The sequence below is a fragment of the Drosophila elegans genome, unplaced genomic scaffold (assembly GCF_018152505.1).
Source record: "Drosophila elegans isolate 14027-0461.03 unplaced genomic scaffold, ASM1815250v1 contig_149, whole genome shotgun sequence".
NCBI classification, from domain to species: domain Eukaryota; kingdom Metazoa; phylum Arthropoda; class Insecta; order Diptera; family Drosophilidae; genus Drosophila; species Drosophila elegans.
In genome coordinates this window covers 9,007,101-9,033,821 of record NW_024545513.1, presented here as the reverse complement: position 1 = coordinate 9,033,821, position 26,721 = coordinate 9,007,101, and the positions used below count along the sequence as shown (strand labels likewise).

The 26,721-nt window shown below is 41.7% G+C and overlaps 1 protein-coding gene across 11 annotated transcripts; it reads left to right on the top strand.

Annotated features, from left to right (window-relative positions):
- The first annotated feature begins 265 nt into the window (after positions 1-265).
- Positions 266-26,143, top strand: LOC108136448 (homeotic protein female sterile). Of its 11 annotated transcripts, none has more exons than XM_017257617.2 (14): positions 266-331; positions 1,594-1,891; positions 5,550-5,720; positions 5,787-7,617; positions 8,580-10,191; positions 10,318-10,488; positions 11,323-11,442; positions 11,809-11,940; positions 18,108-18,166; positions 18,653-18,776; positions 19,438-20,589; positions 21,029-22,382; positions 22,954-23,122; positions 23,186-26,143. In XM_017257617.2, exons 4-14 carry the CDS (start codon positions 6,292-6,294, stop codon positions 23,249-23,251), a joined length of 6,285 nt encoding a protein of 2,094 aa, XP_017113106.1. In that variant the 5' UTR covers positions 266-331; positions 1,594-1,891; positions 5,550-5,720; positions 5,787-6,291; the 3' UTR covers positions 23,252-26,143. The 11 variants fall into 11 exon arrangements, with proteins under 11 accessions (XP_017113106.1, XP_017113104.1, XP_017113115.1 ...); XM_017257615.2 differs by lacking the exon at positions 266-331 and adding an exon at positions 663-938 and having other exon boundaries at positions 5,787-7,632; positions 8,595-10,191; XM_017257626.2 differs by lacking the exon at positions 266-331 and adding an exon at positions 664-938 and having other exon boundaries at positions 8,595-10,191.
- The last annotated feature ends 578 nt before the right edge of the window (positions 26,144-26,721 follow it).

Genomic DNA, 26,721 nt, shown 5'->3' with positions numbered 1-26,721 from the left:
TTAGTTTTTATTTATAATTTTATTTTCACAAATAAAACTTTGGTTTTATTGGTGTTGGGCAAAGCGCTATCGATGTTTTTTCATCGCAACTTGCAGAGTGTCATCGCTACATGTGGATGATGTCTCCACTACCTGTGGATGCTGTCTCCACTACGCGCGGAAGGGGTACCCACTACACGTGGAGGGTGTCTCAACTGCACATCGATAATACTCATATTTTCGTTTCTGGTACTGTACACTTCTTTGACGTTGCCGCACACTGGTCCGAAGCGTGGTGTTGTTGTTAGTGTTACAAAGGTAACATTTTATGGGGCGATTTTCACGGTGAAAAGTGAGGAATTTTGCTTGGAAGCCAATGAAAAACCCCGCCGCACGTGGCGCACGAAAATCTCGGAATAAAATCAATCAAAAAATCAGGAGGAGTAAATAAAACCGGAGGGCACCGCCATCGAAAAATCGCCGCACCGCATTCCGCGCTCTCAGCGCCATTTTGTTTCGCTTGTTACGTTTTATTCATCGTGCATTTTTTCATGCGCCGTGCGCTCTCGCTCGTTTGCTTACACGTCGAAGTATGAAAACTCACCACCAGAGCGAGAGTGTAGCGGCGGCTCTCTCTTGCAGTCGCTCTCCCCACCACGCACGCACACACTCACGCTAGCACGCTCTCTCCCTCGATAGCTCTGGCTGTCGCATTCGTGCATGCCCACCATGCGCCGTGTGTTAGAGCGGCACAGCCACATAGAGCAGGCGCGTGCGCCTCGTGCCCGACGTCCGTTGTCCGTGTGTGCGTGTGTATTCGCATTTTCAGTAATTTCGAAAAAAATTTTTGTATATTTGATGGCGACGGCGACTGCTTTACTCACAAGAAACTCGCGCGTTTGTCGAAAATCGTATCGCGTACGTATATATCGGTGTGTAGAAATTACTAAAAAATTGTGGTAAAAAACGGCAAAAATTATATAAATTTGTGTTCGGTGTGATGTGCTAATTGCGGGGCATACGTTGAATATGGAAAATTTGTGGAATTTCAACGATTTTAGCGCCAAAAAATGCTTTTGAAAAATGTGAGACTTCAATGGACATGACAATTTTTTTTTTCATTTTTTTTTCGGTGGTGGAACAAAAGCGAACGAAAGAGGAGGAAGAAGAAGCAGAAACGCTCGGCAGTGTATGTGTGTGAGGGCATGAGTGTGAACGTATGTGTAGTCACCAAGTGAATAATATTAACAAATAAAAAAGGAAAAAGAGGAATACACACGCAGAAGCGCGCGAAAAAGTTTCACTCTGCAGAAAGAAACAAGAAAAAACAAGTACCAGCACTAGCTGTTTCTACCAAGCAAAACTATCGTACACATTGAAAATCTATAATTTTTCGATTTTGTTATTGCATTATTTGATTTTGCGGTTTAGCGGCGCCGTCGGTACGTAAGCATGCCGTTACGTATTCTAACGTGGCGCGGTGACGTATAGAACGTTTACGTTGTGGGTTTCGATGTATTTGTCGCTGGGGAATTCTCACGGTCTCTCTCGCGCGCGCGAATTAAATAAAAATAGTGCCTAAATAAAGTGATCTTTTTGTTTTTATTTTTACAGTTGCACCTTTTTAACAGTCGTGTACAATCTGTATGTTGTATATGTTCAATTTAAATACAACAACAATAGCAACAACGCAACACAGTTTTAAACAACAAACATAATCGACAAGCTAATCTTGGCTAATACAACAACCAGTACACAGTAACAACTATAGCAAAAAAAAATAAACAACAATCAGCAGCGCGGCCATAAACAAAATTTAATTTGGATATATTATCGCCTATAAAACGGATAAGCAGCATCAACAAGAACGTGTGTATTTCACCAAAAATAACAAGAAAAAACCGAAGGAAATGTAAGTTAGAAATGTGCAGCGCACGTGGCTTAACCCTCCGCCCCCCTTTTACTGCCACCTCCAACATTACGGTGAAAAACTCGCAAAACGTGCATTTTTGGATTTTCAAAATTTATCGCAAGGATTATTAGCATATTATTTGTAGGGGTCAGCAACCCTGAAAAAGTGAGGGATTTCGAAATGACAGCTGCTTCTTGCCGGATTTTTAAACGGCAGCAGCAGCAACCCTTTTTGAAATATTCAGGCAATATTTGTTTTTGTTAGATTTCAGAGTATGCTGTTAAAAACGCTGAAAACTAAATACAGTTTTTCATGTACTGATATAGGAATTTTCATCCTTTGCTTTTGTTCATAAAAAACGTACATGTTTTCCTTCTATTTGGATAAAATCACATTAGTTTATTAAAATAAAACATAATAATAAAATAAAAAATGTTGAATAAAATATTGTAGTTTTTTAATGGCTTAGATTTAAAATGATATAGTATACTTAAAGAAACCTCCATAAAAATATATATTAAATTTGGCATGGATTTGTATTTTTATTTATACGATTTAAGGGGGAAGCCAAAGTGCATTTGTTTCTTTGTGCATTGTATATTTTGTTAGTTTTTAGGTAAAAATTGTATATGTGCATCCTTCAGATCTTGACTAATGGATTTTTATGGGTTTCCGTAGGCAAATGTCTTTGCTCTCTCTTTACTTTCTTGTTTTTTTTTTTTTGTTTTTACCGGCATATTAATTTATTCGCATTGCTTTTTAATTTGCTCTTATTTAAGCGCAGTGGTTGTTGCTGCGGCACCTTCCCTAGGTTGGCGCGTAAATAGGATAGGCAAACGAAATTCGTTTGTTTACTTGTCGGGCCGCAAAATTGGAGATATGTTTATCGTAAATAAGCGCAAAATTGCTGTGCGATGTGTGGTTCTCTCTCCCGAATCGAATTCATTGATGCTTTTTGGGTGACTTTGCTCTTCATTTTTTGCTGCTTCATCTGCGGCTGCTGCTTCTTCCTCTGCATTTGCTGCATGTTGTCATGTAAACCGGCTTTAAATTCGTGCCACTATTAGCACGATTTATTAACCTAGAGGCAGCTCCCCTTTTTCCCTCACTACTTTTGCTCTCTCTTGCTCTTTCTCTCATTGTGCAGATACACAGCAAGACACTAAAAACAACAGCTCTGCTCTCTTCTTTCGAATGCCACACACACTCGCACACATGCCGCCATATTTGCATTTGGCTACGTATTACGTAGGACCCCTTATTGATATCTCGCTCTGGCGCACGCTTTAGCAGCTGCAACTTTCAGCAGAGAGTTTGTATTAGTATGTGTGCTAGTGTGTTTCACTTGAGTATTTTATTTATTTAAATAAAATTTATATATTTGCTCGTAGTTCAAGTGGATGGAGATTTAAGGAGGACAGAAGTAACAATACTTAATTAATGAGTGGTCGGTGAATGGGTTCGGAAAGGTAAATACGCGTTTTCTTTCTCCATTTAACTGATGCAAACTGTTGACCTTTGTTTATTTGTTAAATAGGAAATGGGTTTTTTTTGCTTAAGTTTTTGATTTAAAATTGAGAGATTTTAAAGGGGAAGTGTATCTAGGCAATTATAATTATTAAAATTCGGCCCCTTCAAAAAACGATTTCCAATTTCCATTCCATTTCCAATGCATGCCGTTGCTGTCTCTGCTTCTTCTTCCGCCACACTCTACTTCTTCCTCTTCTCTACGTCATCGTATCGTTCTACGTGAATTTCTGTTGAAAACTCAAAGTCTACTGTACTACATAATTACAACCGCTCTCACGCGCTCTCACTCTCCCGTTCTCTCTCTCTCATGTGTGAGTGCCAGTTAATGTTTTGTTTTGTTGTGAGAACAAGGGAGAGCCGCCCGCTATTGTGTATTTAATATTTATAATTCCCAATATTCCAATTTTATTTGTGGCGAGTTTAGAATGGGCCAAATACGTCATAATCATTGGCTGGCCTTGCTGTCTACCTCCGTTTGTATTCGTTCTTCTTCCGTTTAATTTTGCGTCACAAACGCACGTACATACACACACATATGTACTCTCGCATACGCACACTTGGAAACTAACAAAAACACAGTGGGCCGAAATGGATAATTAAATGCAGTTTTAAAAATACAGCTGATATCTTTAAAGTCCAAAGTGAAAGCGCTCGAAAAAAAGAGAGTAGAAAAAATTGCTTGCCGGCCGGCGGCACACATCAGTGGCTTAGTGTGTGTGCGAGTGTAAATAAATTCGCAGCATCAACAAAAACTCTCAGGTTGGCCAATAAAAATTCGGGGCTAAGAAGCAAAGGCAAATGTTTGTGCTTGACCTACAGATTAAAAGTTAATATAAACAATAAACAAAGCATTTTCAAAACAAGAAATAATTCAATGAGAACTGTACAACGAATTTTTATGTGCAACTTAAATGCAATTTGTACCACTGTCAATTTGGAATATCGGCAAAAGGCAAACTATTAAATTTTGTGGTTGTGTTGTGTGTTCTTCCTCTCTTTTCACACCTCTCCCTCCCCTATCACTCTCTCTCCTTCCTATCTCTTCACCACATTAAGTTGAGGGTGTTAAATATAATGTGAGAAAACGTAGGAACGTAGGAATTACGTGCTTTTTATTGCCTTTTTGGCATGGCGTTTGCATTAGTGCTGCAACAACAACAAACAAAGCGAATGAATCATGCTGCCGAGTGAACAGAATTCAACTTCAAAGAAGTAAAAAGGCGGCGTGGTGAATTTCTCTCAATGGAAACACAACACACGCCGTACTCGCGGTGTGATTGTGTGAGTCATTTTTGTGGTGTATGCTAGTTGTTTAAATTTTGATTTGGTTTGTACATGTGCATTAATGTGTATTTATTGCGTTTATCAAATTTTTTTTTTTTTTTTAGTTTTTTAAAATTTATTTTGTAGCATTTGTCGTGCGCCATTCGCCTGTTTTTTTTTATTGTTCTTTACCATCATAAGTGCGAGCGAGTCAGCTCTATGTGTGATCTCTGCTTGTGTGGGTGTGTGTGAGCCGGGCGCTCTCTCGTTTTTCGATATTCGAAAATGAGAGGGCCGCTCTCGGTTTTTTTTCTCTTGCGGCCTGTTTTCCTCTTCTCTATTTTCGCTGTTGCTGTGAGTGCCAAAACGGCGGCAAAGTAACTACTCACGAGCAAACGGTGGAAGGGAAAAACTAAACGCAAACGTCAAAACCGCAAAAAACGACTAAAAATAACGTTGGAATCTATAGTCAAACGCATAAACTAATAAACACAAGGAATATTGCCCAGCGAGTGAATTGATTGCTGTTAAAAAGTGCCCGGAATTGATTGTTTTGCACTTGGCTTGTGTGTGTGTACTGAGTCGTTCTCTGTGATTTCTGCTTCTTTCTCTGTGTTCTGTTTTGTGTTTTCCTTTTTCCGTTTTCCTGCCGCCTCCGCATATTCTACATAGATTCACTGTCGCATTTGTTTATGGCAACCGCCGCAGATTGTAATTGTTATTTTTATTTCTGTTTCTGTGTGCCCTCTTAATTATTTTTTGTTTATGTAACCCTTGTAGGAGTGTTGAGAAATGCAAATCTCACGACCAGAGTTGCAAAATATGTAAATGTGCCGGCTAACTTGGATACTTTCTTCTTTTGCAGATTGATAGTCGCTGCTATTGGCGACTTTAATATTGGCAACCATATTAAAGAATTAAAACCACAATGCCTCCAGTAGCTCTCGTACTTGTTAAATCCTTGGCCCTCGAATCAGCTAAAGCCTGCCGATTCCAATGAGAGGAGCCTGGGCCCTGAGAATCTGGAGTAGGCGAGGTGAGTACCATCCTTTTGAGACTCACTATTACTTTACTAACTCGACTTTTACTCTATGAACTATAGTGTACAGACATTGCTGAGCATGAAGCAACCAGTACGGACCACTACGCATCATTATCCCTCGAACAAGAAGAGATTTTTATCAAAAATCAGAACAGCAGCAGCCGAATTAGGAGCTGAGAAAACGATAGGCGGAGGAGGATCACCAGGAGTAGGAGTCGCAGGAGCAGGCGAATCCAGCCGCAGAAGGAGGAGGTGGTCACCGGCCACATAAGACTAGTCCCCCTCCCCCAACCCACTAAAGCACCCCTACCCCAAATCTACCATAAAAGAGGAAGCCCAAAAAAGGAGCAAACCGGAGGTAAAGAAGGAGCGCAGGAGGAGACGGAGACGGCCCGTGTGTGTGTGTGTGTAGGTGGAGTGTGAGTGTCGGCCGTCTCAGTCGGATAACCATCAACCCAGATCCTCAATCCTGAATTCCCAGACGACCCACATACCAAACTGAAGCACCAGAACCACCACAACAACAACCACCACCACCACAGCCACCAGCGCAAGCACCAGCACCATGTCGTCCAATGAGCCACCGCCTCGTTACGAGCCACCCGTGGAGCCAGTCAATGGCATTGTACAGCCACCGGTGATGCCGCCAGCAGAGCGACCCGGCCGCAATACGAACCAATTGCAATATCTGATCAAGACGGTGATGAAGGTGATATGGAAGCACCACTTCTCGTGGCCCTTTCAACAGCCCGTCGATGCCAAGAAGCTTAACCTGCCCGACTACCACAAGATCATCAAACAGCCTATGGACATGGGCACGATCAAGAAGCGGCTGGAGAACAACTACTATTGGTCCGCCAAGGAGACCATACACGACTTCAACACGATGTTCAACAATTGCTATGTCTACAACAAGCCCGGCGAGGATGTCGTTGTGATGGCCCAGACGCTCGAGAAAGTCTTCCTCCAGAAGATCGAATCGATGCCCAAGGAGGAGCTTGAACTGGAGCCGGTTACGGCCAAGGGTGGCAAAAAGAAGCAACGGGCGCCGGCTACGCCCAAGTCATCGTCATCGTCCGGTGGCGCTGGAGCATCCACCGGTGCTGGTACGGCCTCCTCGGCGGCGGTTAGCAGTGGAGCAGGTAGTGGCTCCACCAAAGTGTCAGCTGCCGCCTCATCCGCGCAACAGTCCGGCCTGCAAGGAGCGACGGGAGCGGGCGGCGGTGCGGCGAGCACACCGGGTAGCCAGGCGGGTTCCGGTGCCGGAGGAGCGACTTCCGCACGACCCGTTTCCGCCATGGGCGGCACGGTTTCATCGACGGCCGGCGGTGCACCGTCCATACCACCGATTAGCACAATGCCACCGCACACGGTACCCGGCAGCACCAATACGACCACGACAGCGATGGCTGGTGGCGCCGGTGGACCAGGTGCAGCGTCAGCCAACTCCAATGCCGCCGCCCTGATGGCCAGCCTCCTGAGTGCGGGCCAAACGGGTGCCTATCCCGGCGCCCCCGGCCAGACGGCGGTCAATAGCTCCTCACTTCTCGATGGCGGTACAGCCGCAGTAGCGGCGGCAGCAGCAGCAGCGGCAGCGGCGGCAGCAGGAGCGGGCGGTGCAGCGGGAGCCGCTGGTGGAGCAGCGGGCGCAGGAGTGACAATACCAGCCGTAGCCGTCAACGCCGCCAACGCCGTGCAGGCCTATGTGAATGCGGGCGTGAGTGTGGGAGTGGACGCCGTGATACCGCCGCAGCAGCCCGCCAAAATCAAGAAGGGAGTAAAACGGAAGGCGGACACCACCACGCCGACGGCCAATGCCTTCGAATCGCCGTACACGCAAATGGACTCAAAGTCGGCCAAGATTGCGACGCGGCGGGAGTCGAATCGTCAGGTAATTGGCAAGAAGGTAAGAGTAACGGGCATCACCAGTCGTATGAGTATGATCCTAGTCCCCCAAGAGCTTGTATATATTCAAAGGAGCCACAGTTTTTTTTTGTTTGTAAATATTTCATTGACTGCCAAATATTGAATTTGCAACCCAATGTATGCCAAATTCGACTGCAATTTTACAAATTAAAAAAGGGGATTTTAATGTTTACTTTCTTGCCAAGGTAATCTGATCGTTTTTTGAATTACAAATTTCAATTTCTGTCTGCAAATCAGTATAGTTTTTAAAATTTCCATAATCATAATATGTGTATTCTTTAAACATACGATGGGACCTACAATTTCAAATTGAAAATGTTTAAAATCAAAATAAATTTCATTGAGAATTAATAAACATCCACAAATCTTAGTTGCCACACTGAATTTTTCTATTTTCGACCTAATGTCTGATCACTTTTACACTTGTAAGCCAAAGCTCATTTTTTAATTTAGTCGATCTGATCTTTTGCGTAAAATCCCGTTTAAATTGATCGAAATGCCCAATCTTTATGCACAACAACAATCGATTAAATCATACACAATACGCCGTCCTGCCTTTTACTCGAAAACCATTTCATACATTTGTAAATAAAGCGACATGCGAGAGGGGATTTGATTTGATCCGCAACATACAAAAGTTCAAGTCCCATCCGCATGTTCTGCAATCATTTCTTTTAGAACCATATAATTTTTTTTCGATGCTAACCCCATGCTGCTTTTTGCTTGTTTATTTTTCTTTTTTCTTTTCTTTTGCGTTGATTTTGTTTGCACTCAACCAATCAATCGTTCGTTCGATCAAATCAACACCACCAACCACACCAATCAAATCAATCAATCAACAACCAACACCACCAACAACAAACCAACTACCAATCAACCACCAACCAACTCATCAAAACCGAAACGATGGGATCTTCTCAATCACAGGATCTTACATTCCAGGGCTCGGGATACAATATGTCGCCGCTGGGCGTCTCCGGAGTGCCCGGACTTGGTGGTCTAGTTGCCGTCGGTGTTGCCGGCGTTGCGGTGGCCAAGAACAAGGAGAAGCTATCGGATGCGCTCAAATCGTGCAACGAGATCCTCAAGGAGCTCTTCTCGAAGAAGCACTCTGGCTATGCCTGGCCCTTCTACAAGCCGGTGGACGCGGAAATGCTTGGCCTGCACGACTACCACGACATCATTAAGAAGCCGATGGATTTGGGCACTGTCAAGCGGAAAATGGACAATCGCGAGTACAAGAGCGCGCCGGAATTTGCCGCCGACGTGCGATTAATATTCACCAATTGCTACAAGTACAATCCGCCAGACCATGATGTTGTGGCCATGGGTCGCAAGCTGCAGGACGTCTTCGAGATGCGCTACGCCAACATCCCCGACGAGCCGGTGGCCAATGCGGCCCACCTTCATGGCCATGGCCATGGGCATGGTCACGGTCATGGCCACAGTCACGGGCACGGTCACGGACACGGTCATGGCCACGGATACGGCGGCTCCTCCTCACTCAAGCACGATGCCAGCGATTCGTCCAGCGAGGACTCCAGCGACACGGAGAACGAATCCAACTCGGACGAGGAGCGCAGCGCCAAGCTGAAAATGCTCGAGTCCAAGCTGCTCGGCCTGCAGGAGGAGATTCGCAAGCTGTCCGAGGAGGCCTCCGCCAAGAAAAAGGCGAAGAAGAAACTCAAGGAGAAGAAGAAGTCGATGGGCGCTGGCTCCGGCTCTGGCTCGGCCTCGCATCATGGTCACGCCTCGGGCGGCGGTGCCGGCGCTGGCGGAGCAGGCGGCGCCGGATCGGGCGGCCATGCGGGCGGAGTCTCGGTGCCGGGCGGTGTCGGCGCCCTGGGTGCCGGTGGAGCGGGCAGTGCCAGTCTCAACGCACTGCTCAGTGGATCGCTGGTTGGCCCCGGCGGAGGAGCCATCGCCGGCGGAGTCCCCAATGTGGCGGCCCTGCACAGTCAGGTGCATGACGTGGCCATGACCTTTAACCAGCTGGCGGGCGGCGGTGCCGCGGCCGGTGGTGGCTTTGGTGGCGCCGTGACTGCAGCGGGAGCTTCGGCGGGCGGCAAGGCGGGCACCCTGGCCGGCGCTCTGGCTGCGGGTGCGGCGGCAGGCGCTGGCGGTACAACAACTGGCAGCGGCAGTGGCAGCAGTAAAGGTGCTAAGAGCAAGGGCGGACGCGGCGCCAAGGGCGGTGGCGCCGGCGGCGTTGGAGCCAGCAATAATGCCGCTGCGGGCAATGCGGCAGGCGGTGCAGCGGGAGCTGCAACGGGCGCTGGAGCCATTGGAGCTGGAGTCGGCGGTCCAGGAGCAGCGGGCGGCGGCAATGCCTCCAAGCGGGCCAAGGGCAGCAGTTCGGCGAGCGCTGGCGGTGCTGTTGGCGGCGCGAATGCCAGTACCGGTGGCGCCGGGGCGCGTGGCAGCAGCAAGAAGAAGCCCAGCCAGGTGATGAACTTCGACTCCGAGGAGGAGGACACGGCCAAGCCAATGTCGTACGATGAGAAGCGCCAGCTGTCGCTCGACATCAATAAGTTGCCAGGTGAGATGAGCCCTACTTTAACTTAATAAATGATTGAAGTCTGAAGCAAGGGTATTTACATACTGCTTACCATTGTGTCATAAAAATAAACCTTAAGATATACTAAATTATCAACTACGTTCGCAGGTGACAAGCTGGGCCGTGTGGTGCACATCATCCAAAACCGGGAGCCATCGCTGCGTGACTCCAATCCCGACGAAATTGAGATCGACTTCGAGACGCTGAAGCCGTCGACGCTGCGCGAGCTTGAAAGCTATGTGGCGTCGTGTTTGCGCAAAAAAACACGTAAGCCATATTGTAAGTTTGTAACTAAACCGGGACCACAAGAAAAGCCATAGTAAATGCAAAAGCAAAAGCAAAAGCAAAAGCAAAAGCATAAGCAACAGCAAAAGCAAAAGCAGCAGGAACAGCAAATGTTAATGAAAGATAAATATCAAGATAAAGAACCAAGACCAAGTTAATCAGTCAAGTTAGACGCACAACAAGAGCCATCAGACAACTTAAAAATAAAATACCATATAAACTTACCGAGCCAGATCAAAAATAAGAAATTTACAGAGCAAGATCAAGAATAAGAAAAAAAAGGACAAATTTCCGTTTTGGCTTTGCTGACTGCGCTTCCAAAATTTGATTTTAATTTCGAACCAAAAACCGTAGTGGTCATGTTTAGTTAGTTAAACTCAAAAAAATAAAATATATGCAATTATACTGCAAATCTTTATGATTAAGTTTTTCAACACTCGGGGTCATCCTACCGATAAACTGTCTGTAGTTAGAAAGTGCATGCAAAAAAAACAAAATCCCTTTTTCCTTTCCTCAAGTAGCTTGTGAATGCTGTAGAAGTGCAAAAGTGTTATAGAAATCTCTTAAAATTTCAAAATTCCTAAGTGTTTTTATATTGGCTTACTGTCAAATACATTTTATTATGGTTTTTTTGAATCTCAAGAGATTTTTATAATACCGCTGATAGAGACATTGCCGCTTTACCTTTTTCCCCGCCCAAACTTTTGAGTACATTCTGTTTCGAGCATGAATCTATATCCGCCTATCGATCTACCCCCTTTCCACCCAAATCTCTGACTTTGAAAATCAATCTGAATATAAACGATTAAACCTCTTTCCGTCTCGCAGATAAAAAGCCTTCCGGCAAGTCGAAGGACGAGCAGATGGCCGAGAAAAAGCAGGAGCTGGAGAAGCGCCTGCAGGACGTCACCGGTCAGCTGGGGGCAAGCAAGAAAACCGCCAAGAAAGGTATGTATATTATGAAGCCTTTAGTCGGGAATTTTAATTTCAATGTTAACATAGGTTTTGTCTTTCGTTATCCTATTTTAACTGGAAAACTTTAGAATGCGGTTTAAGAATGAATGAGAAAAGTCGTAATATCGAGGCTAAGATTGATTACTTTTAAATCGATTCAACTGATTATATTAAAATTTAGAAAAACATGTTTGTATATAAATAAATTTGTAGATGTTATTGTACCTTTTGGGTATGAAAAGTATCTTATTATCGGAAAAGTAATTGCAATTATTCCTGACGACCCCTAACTGAATAACCGCTCTATTTGACCTTCAACTCAGCAATGCTAATGCTTCATTTTCTTTTGTCTTTTCACAGATGAGTCCGCTTCGAACAAGGTCGAGGCAGTGCAGCCGGCGAATCCCGTGTCGTCGAGTTCCAGTTCCAGCGATTCATCGTCGTCGAGTTCGAGTGATAGCAGTTCGAGTGACTCGAGCGACAGTGAAGCAGGTTAGGACGCGTTTTGTTTGTTTGTTTTATTTTATACAACTTTTTTTTTATTAGTATACATAGAGATATGCAAATATAAATATATATATATATATATAGATGCGTTGTTTAAGAAGCAAACAACAGAACTCACTTAACACACATACGGAAACCGATGCAGATTAAAATGCAGATTCAGATTCAGATTGAATCAGACCCAGAGACAAACACCGAGACCGCATTATTTTTTTTATTATATTATCCTTTTAACATTAGAGACCCAAAAAACAAACAGCAGAGGGGCGGGGCGGGCGTGGCATAAGTCAAAGAATAGAAGATTCGAACGAGTAATGAACAGTCTAGGATCTAGGAAAACCATTAGAGCCCGTTGAAAGTGTAAAAATATATAAAAGTAATGAATGAAAAGGAAAGGATGAGTTAATACTTAAGTCGCACAGAATCAGGAGATTTGAACAGAGCGATTGGCTTAATTAATTCAATTGGATATAGGTTTATCTAGTTATATTGTAATAGCTACCCTATTAGCACACGAAAAAAATATATGCCAATAAGGTTAAGTGTAAAGTTTATTGAATGTGTTTTTCTGCTTAACATTTGTTTTTATCATTTATTAAGTAAGTTTCGAAAACCCACACAGACACGCACACCCACACTGACATTTGAAATAGAAGGAGACAAGAACAGACAGCGTAGTGGTTGAGAGAGCGAGAGGGGAAATGATGATGGTATTACAGCTCTTATGTCCTCTTTCCACACAGTCCATCCGTTGGAAACGGTTGGAATTTTCAACAAACATGAAACTCCGATTTCCACAGAGCACATCTGCCTTTCACCTTCCGATTACAGCTGATCTGAACAGCTGTGGCTCGCCAAAACGTTAACATAGTAAACAGGTCAACCATATTTGTTTATGTTTTCGTGAGCCACAGCTATTCAAATCAGCTGAAATCAGATGATAGAAGGTGGATGGATCTCTGTGGAAATGGGGCATTAAGGACCGACTGACCAAGCTATTCCGCTCACACACACACTAAAACCCACTACCCACTGTCTCGCTCTAACCGAGCATTTTTAATTTATTGAATTTAGCGCATTTTGTTTATGTTTTGTGTGCTAAACAACATAAGAAATTAACAGGACGGCCCCAGATCAAAAACGAAACTCCTCCATTTTGCAACCGTCTGATTTGAATAGCCCCCAAGAACGGGAAATCCAACTCTGATTGGCGATTTTTATTTATCAAAGGTTTATTTTTTGTATTTGTTTAACTTTTTTTTTTTTTTACAAAAATGTGTTTTTTTTTAAGAATACCCAAGAACCAAGTTCATGACAAAGTGCAATATGCATTTACTCTAAGAAAAAAATGCACAAGGATATATGGAATTTAGCAACGTAAATTGGAGAACGAGTAAAATGCCTCAGTTGAATCAATATTTAATTGGATTTTATTCAGATAGTTCGATAACAAACATATATTCCATATAAAATGCAAACAAAAGGAAGATTAGTTGAATGCAGAGTTGTTAAACAAATTTGCTGACAAACATATAAACTGCACTGAGGTTTTAGTTTCAATTCCCACTTGATCCGAACAAGAGTTGGCTTACTATGTTATACCAATATCAGACGGTTGGAAAGATCCCTATAAAACCATAAGACCATTTGACCCCTCCCCATTTTATCCAATCACCTACACAAAACACAGACAAACAACATGAACACAACGGCAAAACTTTATTTAATCGATATATATATATATATATATATATATATATTTATATATAAATCTAGGTCTAGTATATACTTAATTATATAAACACACCCACACACACATATATCATATTTAAGCATTTGTAGGTATTAAACGAATTGTATTTGTAAATGAAAAAATGAGAAAACAAATCTTACACAACACACATACACAACTATCTTAAATGAGAATAATAAGTGAAAAGCACACTCTTTACTACTTTAAGTCTTTTTTGAAAAAAACAAAACAAAAAAAAAATATTCTAAAAAAAGAACAAGAAAAACCTTATTATTACCAATATTATGATTATTATTATTATTATGATTATTATGAGAATATGCTGAAAAAATCGTGAAGCAATTGTGTATTGGGGGCAGCCAATCTGAAAAAGAAAGTAATGAATTCCAACTACAACCAATCAACCAACCAACCAAACCAAAACCAACCAATCGAACCAATCAACCAAATCAAAACTCCATCAATCTACAAAACAGCAGAGCAAAAATGCATGATTGAAAAAAGATCAACGAATAAATCGAAATAAAAACGTATCATCCACACTCCACGAACATGATAACCCTCAGTTACCCATCACCAGTCTATCCTTAAGTGGCAGCTCAGGAGAATAATCCTTCATCAATCATCATTAACATACACCCACTCCAACCACTACTTAAAACCAAACCTTAACTGATCAAGGATTTGCACTGTATTTACTAGACCACCATTAGCCCATTATTGTTATGTCACTTACAAGGCGAAATCAGATGAATCTTCTACGCCGACTTTTCCAGGGTTAAAACCCCATAGTCCCCGAAACGAATACTTCTGTGCCAATTTCATATTTTTTCTAGTCTTATTTTTTGATAAATCCAATAAACTAAATTAAACCCTACAAATGACGATTCTACTTCATCCAGTCTGTAATTGAGTCCGAGTGATATATGTTTTTTTTTTTAATAAACTGGACTACACACTCACACGCACACAAAAAACAATCACACAACCTCCACTGAACTATGTGTAAATATAATAATAATATTGAAAATGAACAATAACCATAATATGAAATTCTTAACAAAACTGAATAAACCAAAAAGCAAGCAAAAATACCATATATGTCTAAAGTATGTAAAAAACTTATGAAATCCTCGATACACTTGCAGACAATGTGTAAAAAAACAGAAAGTATGAAAAGCTTTGAAAAGAAATGGAAAAAGAACACCGAATCACAAACAAAAAATGCGTAATTCAGATAAACAACGTAAGGATCGAATACGTATGAATATTTGCCAGAGATAAAAACACAGAGAGAATGAGAGAACTAAACAGGGGGGATTACCCAAAATTAAAATAAGAGGGGCCAGAAAAATGTGAGGGATAATTCAACTTACGTCTAATTAAGTCCGATAACAAATGTGAATGTTGAATTTGATGTTATTAATTGTTTAAACGTTTTTAACCTCAAAGCAAAAAACAAGTGTTTCCAGACGGAACAAATGTATTTGAAACGCCGAAATTAGCACAATTCGCGAGCAATTGTTCGCATTATCACTTAGAATTGAGAACTGCCTAACATCTCTCTGTATATCATTAATTCGTGGTTAATTATTTGTTGTTGTCATTAACTTTATGTGTATTAATGTGGGAGAACCGTCATCCGTAAACAAGAAATGCTTCCAGCTAACTTCCAAAAGGACTCCATGAGTGAAAAACCGAAAAGACAGCTTAACAATAACTAAAAAAAAAAAAAAACAATAAATACAGATCAAAATATCAAAAACCATCTGACGGGAGCAAAAACAATCGATAACTTAACGAGGGGTAACGGCATCGGGCTTACTTGACTATATATCTGACTTTATCTTATTCTCTGTCTCTCTCTGTGTCTTTGCCACTGTGTCTGCCTCTGTCTGTAGTAGTAACGGTATATCGGTATGATAAAAGCGAAACGAATCGGAATGGAACCAAGCATTACGTAATAGAGTATAGCTCTATAGCTCTAAACTCCAACTAGTTCTATGTATATAGCTATATTTACATATACGATGCTATACATGATCAAAAGAGGTATAAAATAAAAATAACTACAAAAAAGAACAAATAATTAAATGTATTTTAAAAGCATTTTATTATTTATTTTTCGGCTGTCGGCTTTCCCCTTTACACATTGTTTGCACGTTTTTTTCAAAAAAAAAAATATATATATTATATTACGAAAATATACAAAAAAATGCATAGAAGAGACGAGGAGGAGATTGATGATATGATGATGAGATGAGATGATAATGCAATGGAAATAAAGAAAAATTAACAAAAAAAATTGCATAAAATCAATTTAAATATAAATTTTTAATATTGAATTAAATCAAATCAAATGAAAATCGCCAGGAGGAAAACAAAATGAAATAAAAACCAACAATAATAATGATAAACGACAACAAACAAAACCACACGACACAAATGTAACAATATTTAATTTTAAATCGTAAAACTCAACGGTCAAAAAGCGAAGCATAAAGTGCAAGCAGTTGAAAAAAGCCAAGCAGTGTAGAAACTGAGACAGTCAAGAAAAGAAGGTTGCATTTTTGAACCACAGATTATTTTTAGAATTAATTATTTGTTTTTATTTTTCAAATTCAATTGCCTGTTATTTAGGACCCGAACATTTTTGTATGTACGCAATAGCTTTTGTACTTTCGTTAGGTCAACACACCCCATAAACGCCTTCTCCATCCATTTTATCCCATATTGAAATTGTTTTGTTTTAAGCCTAACTTTTTGTGTTTTTGTATAGCCTGTAGTAAAAGAATAGAAAGCATACCAGATATATGCAACTGCACCAAATTTACAAACATGTAAACACGCTCAAAAAATTCTTGCAGGAATAACTAAAGCAGAATTTCCGCTTAGAAAGTTGTGAACACAAAACATTTAAAATCAAAACAAAATATATAAAAACTGCATTTTTGGTTTCAATTTGCGCAGGCGTCTTACACAAAAAAAGAGTTAAAAAAGCGAAATATAATAAAATATAAAATAAAATAAACGCAAGGATAAATAGTGAAAATCTTAGGGAAAGAAAGAAAGAATGGAGAGGGAGGAAAAAGAAAGAAAAAAGAACGGACGACGCGAACTACGTAACGTAACCCGACACACGAACACAAAAACAAAAAAAAGAAACCAACCAATACACACACATTTAGCATTATGAAAACACACACACGCATACATTTAAATATTTATAGTAAAAACAATAATAATATTTATTATTACAAAATGGCAGCGCAACCGCGGCAGCGAAACAACAACTAAACTAAACTAAAAAAACGCAATGAATACAACAAACAAAAACGAAAAAGAGAAAAGAAAATGTTTATTAAAAAAGAAAAAAAAAATTAACTGTGTGTTTGCTTGCTCATTGCCCCCAAAAATGTATTTTTATTCACAGAGGAGAAATAATTTAACGATAACAAAATCAAAAGTAACGATTATTTAACAAAACCAATAACATATATCGATGATTGGAGCCTTGAAGGTTGGTTTGGTTGCGATTATCCACTGTCCCCTATCCATTTGGCTGGTGCAAAAAAAAAAAAGAAAAAAAAATAGGGGGTGGATGAGGGGGTCTCTGGCCATTCTTTTTCAGTTCATTTACAGTTTAGATATTGAAAGTAAAGCACAAAGAGAGTGGGCGGAGAAAGGCAGATAGACAGAGAGAAGAAGAAAGAGCGCTGAAAAGCGGCTGCTCATCCACCAAACTCCAAAAACCACCACCACGAAAACCCACCACGACACAATTGTTTCATCGATCGGCATTGTAAGAGGTATTTTTAATACTCCTATACTATATATATATGTAAACCGTAATTTTTTGTACGATACGATTTACGAATTTGATCTAAGTCCCCTTATCTATCGCTTGTGCCTATCAGGGCGGATCTCAATATGCTTAAAATTGGTCAAGGGCTTAACATTGTTCATAAACTAAAGGATTGCCTTTATGAAACAAGCTTTATTTTGTAACAATTCGATTGAAATCTGAGATAAATTTAAAACAAAGATAACAGAGAGTATGGATATTAATATACATCTTAAGATATGCTTTTATACGAGTTGGTCATCAATATTTTTTAACTGTCAAACCATAAAATATAAATGGAATATTTACTTTCTATGGAATCATACAAATATTTCTACTAAATTGAATCAAACACGATTTACATGAATATTTGGAAATTCACAGAGCTATTCTGAATGTCACTTGTCATAAATTGAGGTCCACCCTGGTGTTTTTCCTAGCTTGTTGCTTATTATACCTATCCACCTACTAGCTCTCTTCCTTGTGGCGACCTAGGCCGTTTTTTTTTTTTTGTTAACCGCTCTCATTTGTGTTCTAAAATTCCCCATTCAACAGGTGATGGTGACGAACGACCGCCGCGCAAGAAAAAATCCAGAGACTCGAATGGAAGCAATGTAAGTACTAGCGAAATATGTACAGTGACAGTATACAAATCCGATTGAGGAATTTAGGAGGGGTAAAAACCACAGACAAATAGATAAAATACACCACACATTGTAAACTTTGGCAATGGGTTATGTTTTATTGCGTTTGACAATCATCTGATCAGTTATTATTTTAGTATAGCCTAAAATCCCTCATAAAAATTAAGATACATTTGTATCTGAGCCAAGAGTTAAACTACTAGTATAATTACAAATTTGAAATCGATTTTATTGATGACTAAATTATGCTATAATCCAATGATCGTTGGATGATAATTTCCTGACTAACCCATTGCCATGGAAATAGTACTAGCGACACAACGCATATTCACTGTGATTGTAAAAATGTTGTGATAACCAAAGTTATTGTACCACATGTGCTCATCTCCCTCTTTCCTTTTTCTTTTTTTTTCTATCCCGTGTTTTTCCCCCGTCTTTGAAAATCATAACCAACAGGTAAATAATCCAAGCATAAATGTTGTCCTGGGCGGCAATCTGGCAAGCGGCGCTCTCACGCCGACGACCATGTTGATGGGCCTGGATCATGTGGTTAACTCCAACACACCCACATCACAAATGTGTAAGTATAGTCAACTAGTTGGTAGACGGTCACAGAAATCTCTTACCTTAGGTTCTTGAACAAGGGGTTACCCCCAGCTGTAGGGCAAACAATAATTGGAAGTATTATATATATTTTGATAATTTTTCGTATTACTAAAATTATGGAGATCGTGATCATATGAAAAAAAAGTTTTAATAGTTTAATAGTTATATAACCCCATAAAACAAGTCTTAAAAAAATATATAGACTTTTGACAACATGATTAAAAACCTCTTTTTCCCGATTTTCACCAAAAAAGAACTCGATTTTTTTCTTAAACGATTTGAGACTACTTTTATAAAATATTATTTTATTTAAGCTATTTTGGTCACTTAATTTAATTTTGTAATTTCGAGAAAAACGCAATTGAAGTTTAAAGTTAGCACACTGGACCATTCTTTTAATGATCATATATTTCTCATTTTGTTCGGATCTTCTTGAAAATTTGAGGATTTTTTATTTAAATTGAAATACTTTAGAAATATAAAAAAATAGTGCAATTGGGGGAAACTGCTTAAGAGAACCTAGAGATTTTGTGTGAGCCCTGGCCGTTTAAATTCTTTTATGTGCGCGACTAATTTGCTTGTCTTATGTGACCCCTTTCCTCCCTTCTTCCCATCCTTTGTGATCCTTTGTGCAGCCAACATGCTGGGCAATGCCAATCCACTGACGGCAGCTGCCATGCTAAACAACAACAACAAGACATCGCTGCCGGGCAGCAATTTCGGTGGGGCGCCCACTAGCGCCGCCGGCAACATGTTGCTCGGTCCAGTTGCCGCTGGTGCAGTTTCAACAGCGACGGCGGCGGGGCAGCAACAGCAGCAGCAGCACAACAACAACAAGAACGGACCAAACGATCTGAGCAAAGTGCCGCTGGGTGGTTCCATCACCGCCGCCCTGCTGTCGCACAGTTTCGCCGGAGGAGCAACAGCCGGAGGAGGTGTGGCCAGCAGCAGTCAGTCGAGCGGCGGCATTCGCATAGCCAGCAATCTGCACAACAAGCCCTCCGGCTTGGGTGGCGGTGATTTGGGCGATCATCATGCGGCACTGGCGGCTGCCCTGACGTCCGGCGCTCCTTCTGGCGGCAGCAACAGCAACAACAACAACAACAATAACAACAACAACACAAATCCACTGGGCGGTGGTGCGCATGGGGATGCGATGGCCAATGCCTCGCTGGCCTCAGGTCTCAAGCAGATACCGCAGTTCGATGATCCCGTGGAGCAGTCGCTGGCCTCATTGGAGTTCAGCGCCGGTTCCACGGGCAAGCCATCGCTGACGGACAACTTTTTGATGCAGCAGCATTTGATGCAACCCGCCGGACCCCAGCAGCAGCAGCAGCAGCAACAACCGTTTGGCCATCAGCAACAACAACAACAGCAGCAGCAGCAGCAACAGCAGCAGCAGCAAATGGACTATGTGACAGAACTGTTGACCAAAGGGGCGGAGAGTGTGAGCGGCATGAATGGCAACCACCTGCTGAACTTCAATCTGGACATGGCGGCGGCGGCGTACCAGCAAAAGCAGCAGCAGCAACAGCAGCATCAGCAGCAACAGCAGCAGCAGCAGGCGCACAACAATGGCTTCAATGTGGCCGACTTCGGCATGGCCGGATTCGATATGCAGGCGGCCTCAGCATTCCTCGATCTGGAGCACACGCTCCAGCAGCAGCAGCAGCAGATGCAACAGCAGCAGCAATTGCAGACACCACAGCAACAGCAGCAACAACTGCAGACGCCTCAGCAACAGCAGCAACAACAGGAGAGACAACAGCAAACGCAGCATATGATTGGTGAGTACTATTTACATGAATTGTATTAAATATTATTTAGGTTTTACTATATTACTGGAGATTCATTGCAAGAATGTTAATGTTTCACTGTGCTGGTGTGCATTATTTGTTCTTTATTTTTCTACCTGTGTTGATGTATGATTAATAACGATAATTTAATTAGACACTCTATTGGTTAGTGTTGTTCACAAGAATTGTATTTATTGTATTGTATTTATGTATCTTGTCATTCGGTAATTTTAAAAAATTATATTTTCGCTATTTAAGGTTTATTTTATAAGTTAAAGGTGCGTTTTAGAGGAGTTTTTGATTGAAAACTTGATCTAACCAAGCTCAAATATAAAGTCAAATATTTAATTATTTTAATTTTCAATAAGCATACAGATTACCTTATAAACCTACATTTGTAACTTATTCTTTGAAATTATTTTCGTTGCAGGAATGAGCCACCAGCAACAGTCTAGTCTGGACCTCATACACCTGCATCAGCAGCAACAACTGCACCAGCAACAGCAACAGCTCCACCAGCAGCTCCAACAGCAGCAGCAGGTGGCCAACAAGCTGCTGATCATACCCAAGCCCATCGAATCGATGATGCCCAGTCCGCCGGACAAGCAGCAGCAACAGCAGCAGCAATTGCAGCAGCAGCAGCAGCAGCATCAGAAGGTGTTGCCGCCGCAGCAGTCGCCCTCGGACATGAAGGGTCATTCGGCGGCGGCGGTGGCAGCGGCTGCGGCGGCGGCTGCAGCGGCACACGGCAAGCTGGCGCAGGCCTTTAAAGTCTCCAACGAGCAGAACCTCAAGAACGCCAGCTCGTGGTCCTCGCTGGCCTCGGCCAACTCGCCCCAGTCGCACACGTCGAGCAGCTCGAGCAGCAGCAAGGCCAAGCCGGCCATGGACTCGTTCCAGCAGTTCCGCAACAAAGCCAAAGAACGCGACCGTCTCAAGCTGCTGGAGGCGGCCGAGAAGGAGAAGAAGAACCAAAAGGAGGCCGCCGAGAAGGAGCAGCAGCAGCGCAAGCACCACAAGTCCTCCTCCTCGTCATCATCCTCGTCGGCATCCGCGGCGGCCGCCCAAGCGGCAGCAGTTGCGGCTGCAGCCGCAGCAGCAGCAGCGGCCGCGGCGGCGGCCTCATCGGCTGTGGCCTCCAGTGCCTCGAACGCCTCGGGCGGCAGCAGTAGTGGCGGCGGCGGCGGTGCTGGTGGTGGTGGTGGTGGCGTGCCTGCCAGCAGCAACCAGTCGATTAGTGGCGATCGCGAGCGTGACAGGGATCGCGAGCGGGAGCGAGAGCGTTCCGGCAGCGGCGGCGGCGGTCAGTCGGGCAATGGGAACAACAGCAGCAACTCGGCCAACAGCAATGGACCCGGCAGTGCGGGCAGCGGTGGCAGTGGCGGCGGCGGCGGTGGCGGCGGAGGAAGTGGCCCGGCCAGCGCCGGCGGACCAAATAGTGGTGGCGGACCAGCGCTGCTCAATGCCGGCAGCAATAGCAACAGCGGTGTTGGCAGCGGCGGCGCCGCCAGCAGCAACAGCAACAGCAGCGTCGGTGGCATCGTTGGCAGCGGCGGACCCGGTTCCAATAGCCAGGGCAGCAGTGGCGGTGGCGGCGGCGGCGGCGGAGGAGGAGGACCGGCCAGCGGCGGCGGTGGCATGGGCAGTGGCGCCCTCGACTACGGTCAGCAGGTGGCGGTGCTGACGGCGGCGGCGGCCAACGCGCAGGCCCAGCATGTGGCGGCCGCTGTGGCCGCCCAGGCGATTCTGGCCGCCTCGCCCTTGGGCGCCATGGAGAGCGGAAGGTGAGCTATAGCTATATCCCCCCATAACCGGAATTAATGCGGCAGTAAAGACAGTTTCACAAGGGACAGTAAAGTTAGAGAATTCATTGATCGTTGTTGGTGTTCTTTAATGATCCAATATATTTCGAACTCCATCGGAGATCGTCTTCAGGGTATTTGAAGGGGTTTGATCTATACCATTAATATAAAAAAGAATAAGGATTATTTGTATCTTTAAACATTAAGGTTTTTATTTTGGTTAACTTCCAATAACAATTAAAGCGATAATATAACTTAAAGTAAAAGAAAAGCCAGATTCTAAAAATGAATATCGCAAGAGATCTCTATAAATCTATACAAATAAAAGCTTTAATACATTTTGTACGCTTTATATGGCATGATATACGATATGTTGTAACGCAAATGAATTTCCGAATACAAGAGGTGTTAAGTAAAAAAAAAATTTGTAAATTATAGTTTACTATAAAAAGGAAACTGAATCCAAAGTCGCGTAAAACTCAACGGGATACATTAAAACTGCATAATTGTGTGACCTTCTCTAACCGTTTAATTATTTTTCATCAAATTGCAGGAAAAGCGTGCACGATGCTCAGCCGCAGATATCGCGGGTGGATGACATAAAGGCGTCACCGGGCGGACAGGGCCAGAGTTCGCCGGCCCAGCAATCGCCACAGGATCGGGCGGCCGCCAAGCGGGCCGAGCAGCGGCGGGCCGAGCAGGAGCGGCGCAGGCGCGAAGCGGTAAGTTACACGGCCGATATAATACTGACCTCCGAAACTAAACGAATGCCAAATGCCTTACAGTTGGCTGGCCAAATTGATATGAACATGCAGAGCGATCTCATGGCTGCCTTCGAGGAGACGCTGTAGGCAAAGGCCCGGAGAAAGTCGACCAACCGGGGCATTAGCGTCAATGGCAATGGCAATGGCAATGGCGATGGCATCATCTCAACCACAACCACAACCACCACCTCATCATCCTCCACCACCGGCGGCCAATCGAAGCGGCGGACAAGGCGCCAGCAACCAAGGACCACGTTGGACAACGGCTTGCAAGAGCAAGAGCAAAAGCAACACGGCTAGGACAGCAACAACGAAGACAGTTCGAAAAATAACTGTTAGAGCAAACAAACAAACAACCAACCAACAAACAAGCAAACCAACCAACCAACCAACCAACCAACCAACCAACCAACCAACCAACCAAGCAAGCAACCAACCAACCAACAAACTAAAACAAACAGCATAAGCTAAAACCAATAAAGCAATGTTCTAAGGCGTAAATAATATACGTACATTATGTGAGAATATATATAGTGCGTATACGAGAGGAGCGCGAGCAAAACAAAAAGGAATAAGTGAAAACCACCAGCAAAGCAACAACCCAGAAGCAGCAAAATACCCAGCAGCAACAATACAACATAACAGAAAATATGGCAAATTTCCTTCGGTTAGCAATTGATTCTTCACACAACTTTTTTTACAAATCACTTATCACTTTCGATTATTACTGTGTATTACCATAACGATGATGATGGATCGTGGCGACGCGACAAGGAAGTCCGCACATGATTCCAAAGCTTATTATTTTTAATATTATTGATTGCATAGGCAAGTTTAGTTTGTATGTTCTAAAAGTAATTGATAATGCTTATTTTTTTTCTTAATTATATACACACACCTATGCTTAGAGTTGTTAACTAATTTAAAAACAAAAAAAAACAAAACAAACAAAAAAAAAACCCAACAAAAAAATGAACAAACAAAACGAAACGAAATCAGTTCAATGTATCTATCCGCAAGGGGATGACGCAGTCGCAGTAGCATTCGCAGTTGTCTGTACACGAATCCAATTATATAAATTTAAAAAAAAATATGTCATTTAACATAGAGTCATCCCGTTCCCGATCCCGATCCCGGTTCCCAATTCCCCATCCCACGGACCCGCTGAGAGAAAATCTTATGGAATCATATTGTTCTATGATTTTTAATTTTTGATGGCGAACACATGTAATTTAAAAACACCCACAAACGAAACTCGCACACATAAATACACATCTGCACACACTGGAGAAAAATATGTGAGCCAGATAATCTGCAGAACAAGAACCCAGAACCAGAACCACAAACCCAAAAAAAATTTAGTTTTTAAGTAGATACGACCTTTTTTTTTTTTTTTGGTATGTAACAAGAGCGAGCGCCCAAAACCAAACATAGAAAATGGAAGAATCGACGGAATGTAACTTGTAATTTCTTTTCTAATGACCATAAGCCTTCGCAAGTAGGTGCCAGTATGCTATCCCCCCAAATTGCAGTGACAATTCAGTAAAATAATGATACATGTTTGGAGTCTCTGCCGTCTTCCATGTATAATCTTCGTCTATATCTTTACCATTTGCATGTATCCGATCCTTATCGTCAATGTGTCCCTGTATATAGTTCCATAGGCCCTCCTTCTAGATCACTTTTCCATCGGGGACTCTGATCCTGTAATAGCAATAGGAATTAAGATAGCAACTATCTATGTAAAAGCTAACGAAATGATTCATGTAATTGTACTTGTGCTTGTATAATGCACGTGTTTTGGAAACGAAAATTCATATTGTATATTTCATTTAAATTTTGGGTTCTGATTTCAGTTTATTTTGTGTGTGTGTGTGTGGGCAGGTGGGTGGGTGTTCTTAGGGATACGTGTATGTCCTTGTATATAGAGGCGGTCAATAGATTCGTATCTTTCCCCCGACTTACCCGATTTCCCAGTCCCTAAGTTGTTATGTACACTCGCAGGAAATGTCATTTCGTTTTGTGTAAATTAGTTTTTTTTTTTTTTTGGAAAGCGAGTAGAAAGCAAAAAAAAGTTATCACAAAATATCCCAAATTCTTTCTATATATATATATATATACACACGAAAAAAAGATGCATCAAAAATACATATACAAAAGGGAGAAACATTTTTTTTCTATACTTAATTTTTAGCATTTAATTGAGAAATAAATCACACGAGGAGATAAAAAAGAAATGTATGAAAATAAAAATTGAGAAAAAAAACAAACGATTCAAATAAAAAGAAGTTTTTAATTCAGTGAAAAAAGTAAACACATACATATATATATATATATTAACACCTCTATATAGATGACAACCCTGATATGAACAATTTATTTGCATATATGAATATAACACACACACCTATAAATATATATATAAATTTATATTTTAACACACCACCCGATGGGAATGAGACGTATTTGATTTTTGTCCAATCTGATCAAATCGCCCAAGTTCTAGCAGATGCATTTGGCATATTAGCAATTAATTGTTGACCTTTTGTTGTTACTTAACGAGGGCATTAACTAGACGAACGACGACGATGAGGACGAGGAATAGGATAGCAGGATAGCAGGATAGCAGGATAGCTGGATAGCTGGATCGAGGAGTATGTAACATATAGCGAAAACTTTTCTGAAACGTAAAAGCAAACGATCTTAGCCTTAAGCGCCTACCGCTAAACAGAAAAACTTTAAAGCAACGTTACGTGTGGAACGTAATGCAGGAACTAATAATAATAACTATTATAATTAAAAAGCAAAAATCAAGGGGAAACAATTTGGGCTGGCAGAAAGAGTGGATTGATATAAAAAGCATTACATTTACATGACTCCATTTTGGCCCCTTTAGCATTCACTACATATATACAACACTTTTTAGTAAGCCTATAATTAATGAAGGAGAACATAAAAACAAAAATCGAAGGAAACCAATTAACAATTAAAACATAAAACATATTTTACCTTTAATGCGTACACTTAGTATTAATGAAATGGCCGACAAAAGCAAAAACTAAAAGAAATGAAACAAAAAACAAATAAAAAACAAAAAACTGAAGAAAAACAAAGAAAATCCGAAAAAAAAAATAAACAAAAGTTCATAAAAAATAAAATCAAAATGTGTGTTTTTATTCTACAACGTAGAGTGGTTTAATATCGATAAAGGTCCGGAGATGTCATTTAAAATTGAAAAAGAAAACTACTTAAAATATATTTTTAACTTGCTTGATTAAGAATATACATATGCACGTACAGTGCGCAAAATAAGTATACGAATATTTTCTATATTTTCTATAAAGTGCCCACTGTGTTTATGTATGTGTGTATAAGGTTCATAAGGCTAAAGTTTATAAACAATAAATATGTTTTTATTGCTGATTTATATACAGATTGATTGGACAGATTAAGTGTAATCTAATTTGTTCGGCCAACAAATAAATTGTTGCAGCGATCTAAATAAAACAGATTTTCATTCAGACATTTTAGCGCACGCTTACTCAAATGGAAATCCA

Coding starts and splice junctions, on each gene's coding strand:
- LOC108136448 (XM_017257617.2), top strand. CDS start 6,292: ATGTCGTCCAATGAGCCACCGCCTCGTTACGAGCCACCCGTGGAGCCA. Junction 11,941..18,107: donor CTCGAGCGACAGTGAAGCAG/GTTAGGACGCGT, acceptor CCCATTCAACAG/GTGATGGTGACGAACGACCG. Junction 18,777..19,437: donor CACACCCACATCACAAATGT/GTAAGTATAGTC, acceptor TCCTTTGTGCAG/CCAACATGCTGGGCAATGCC.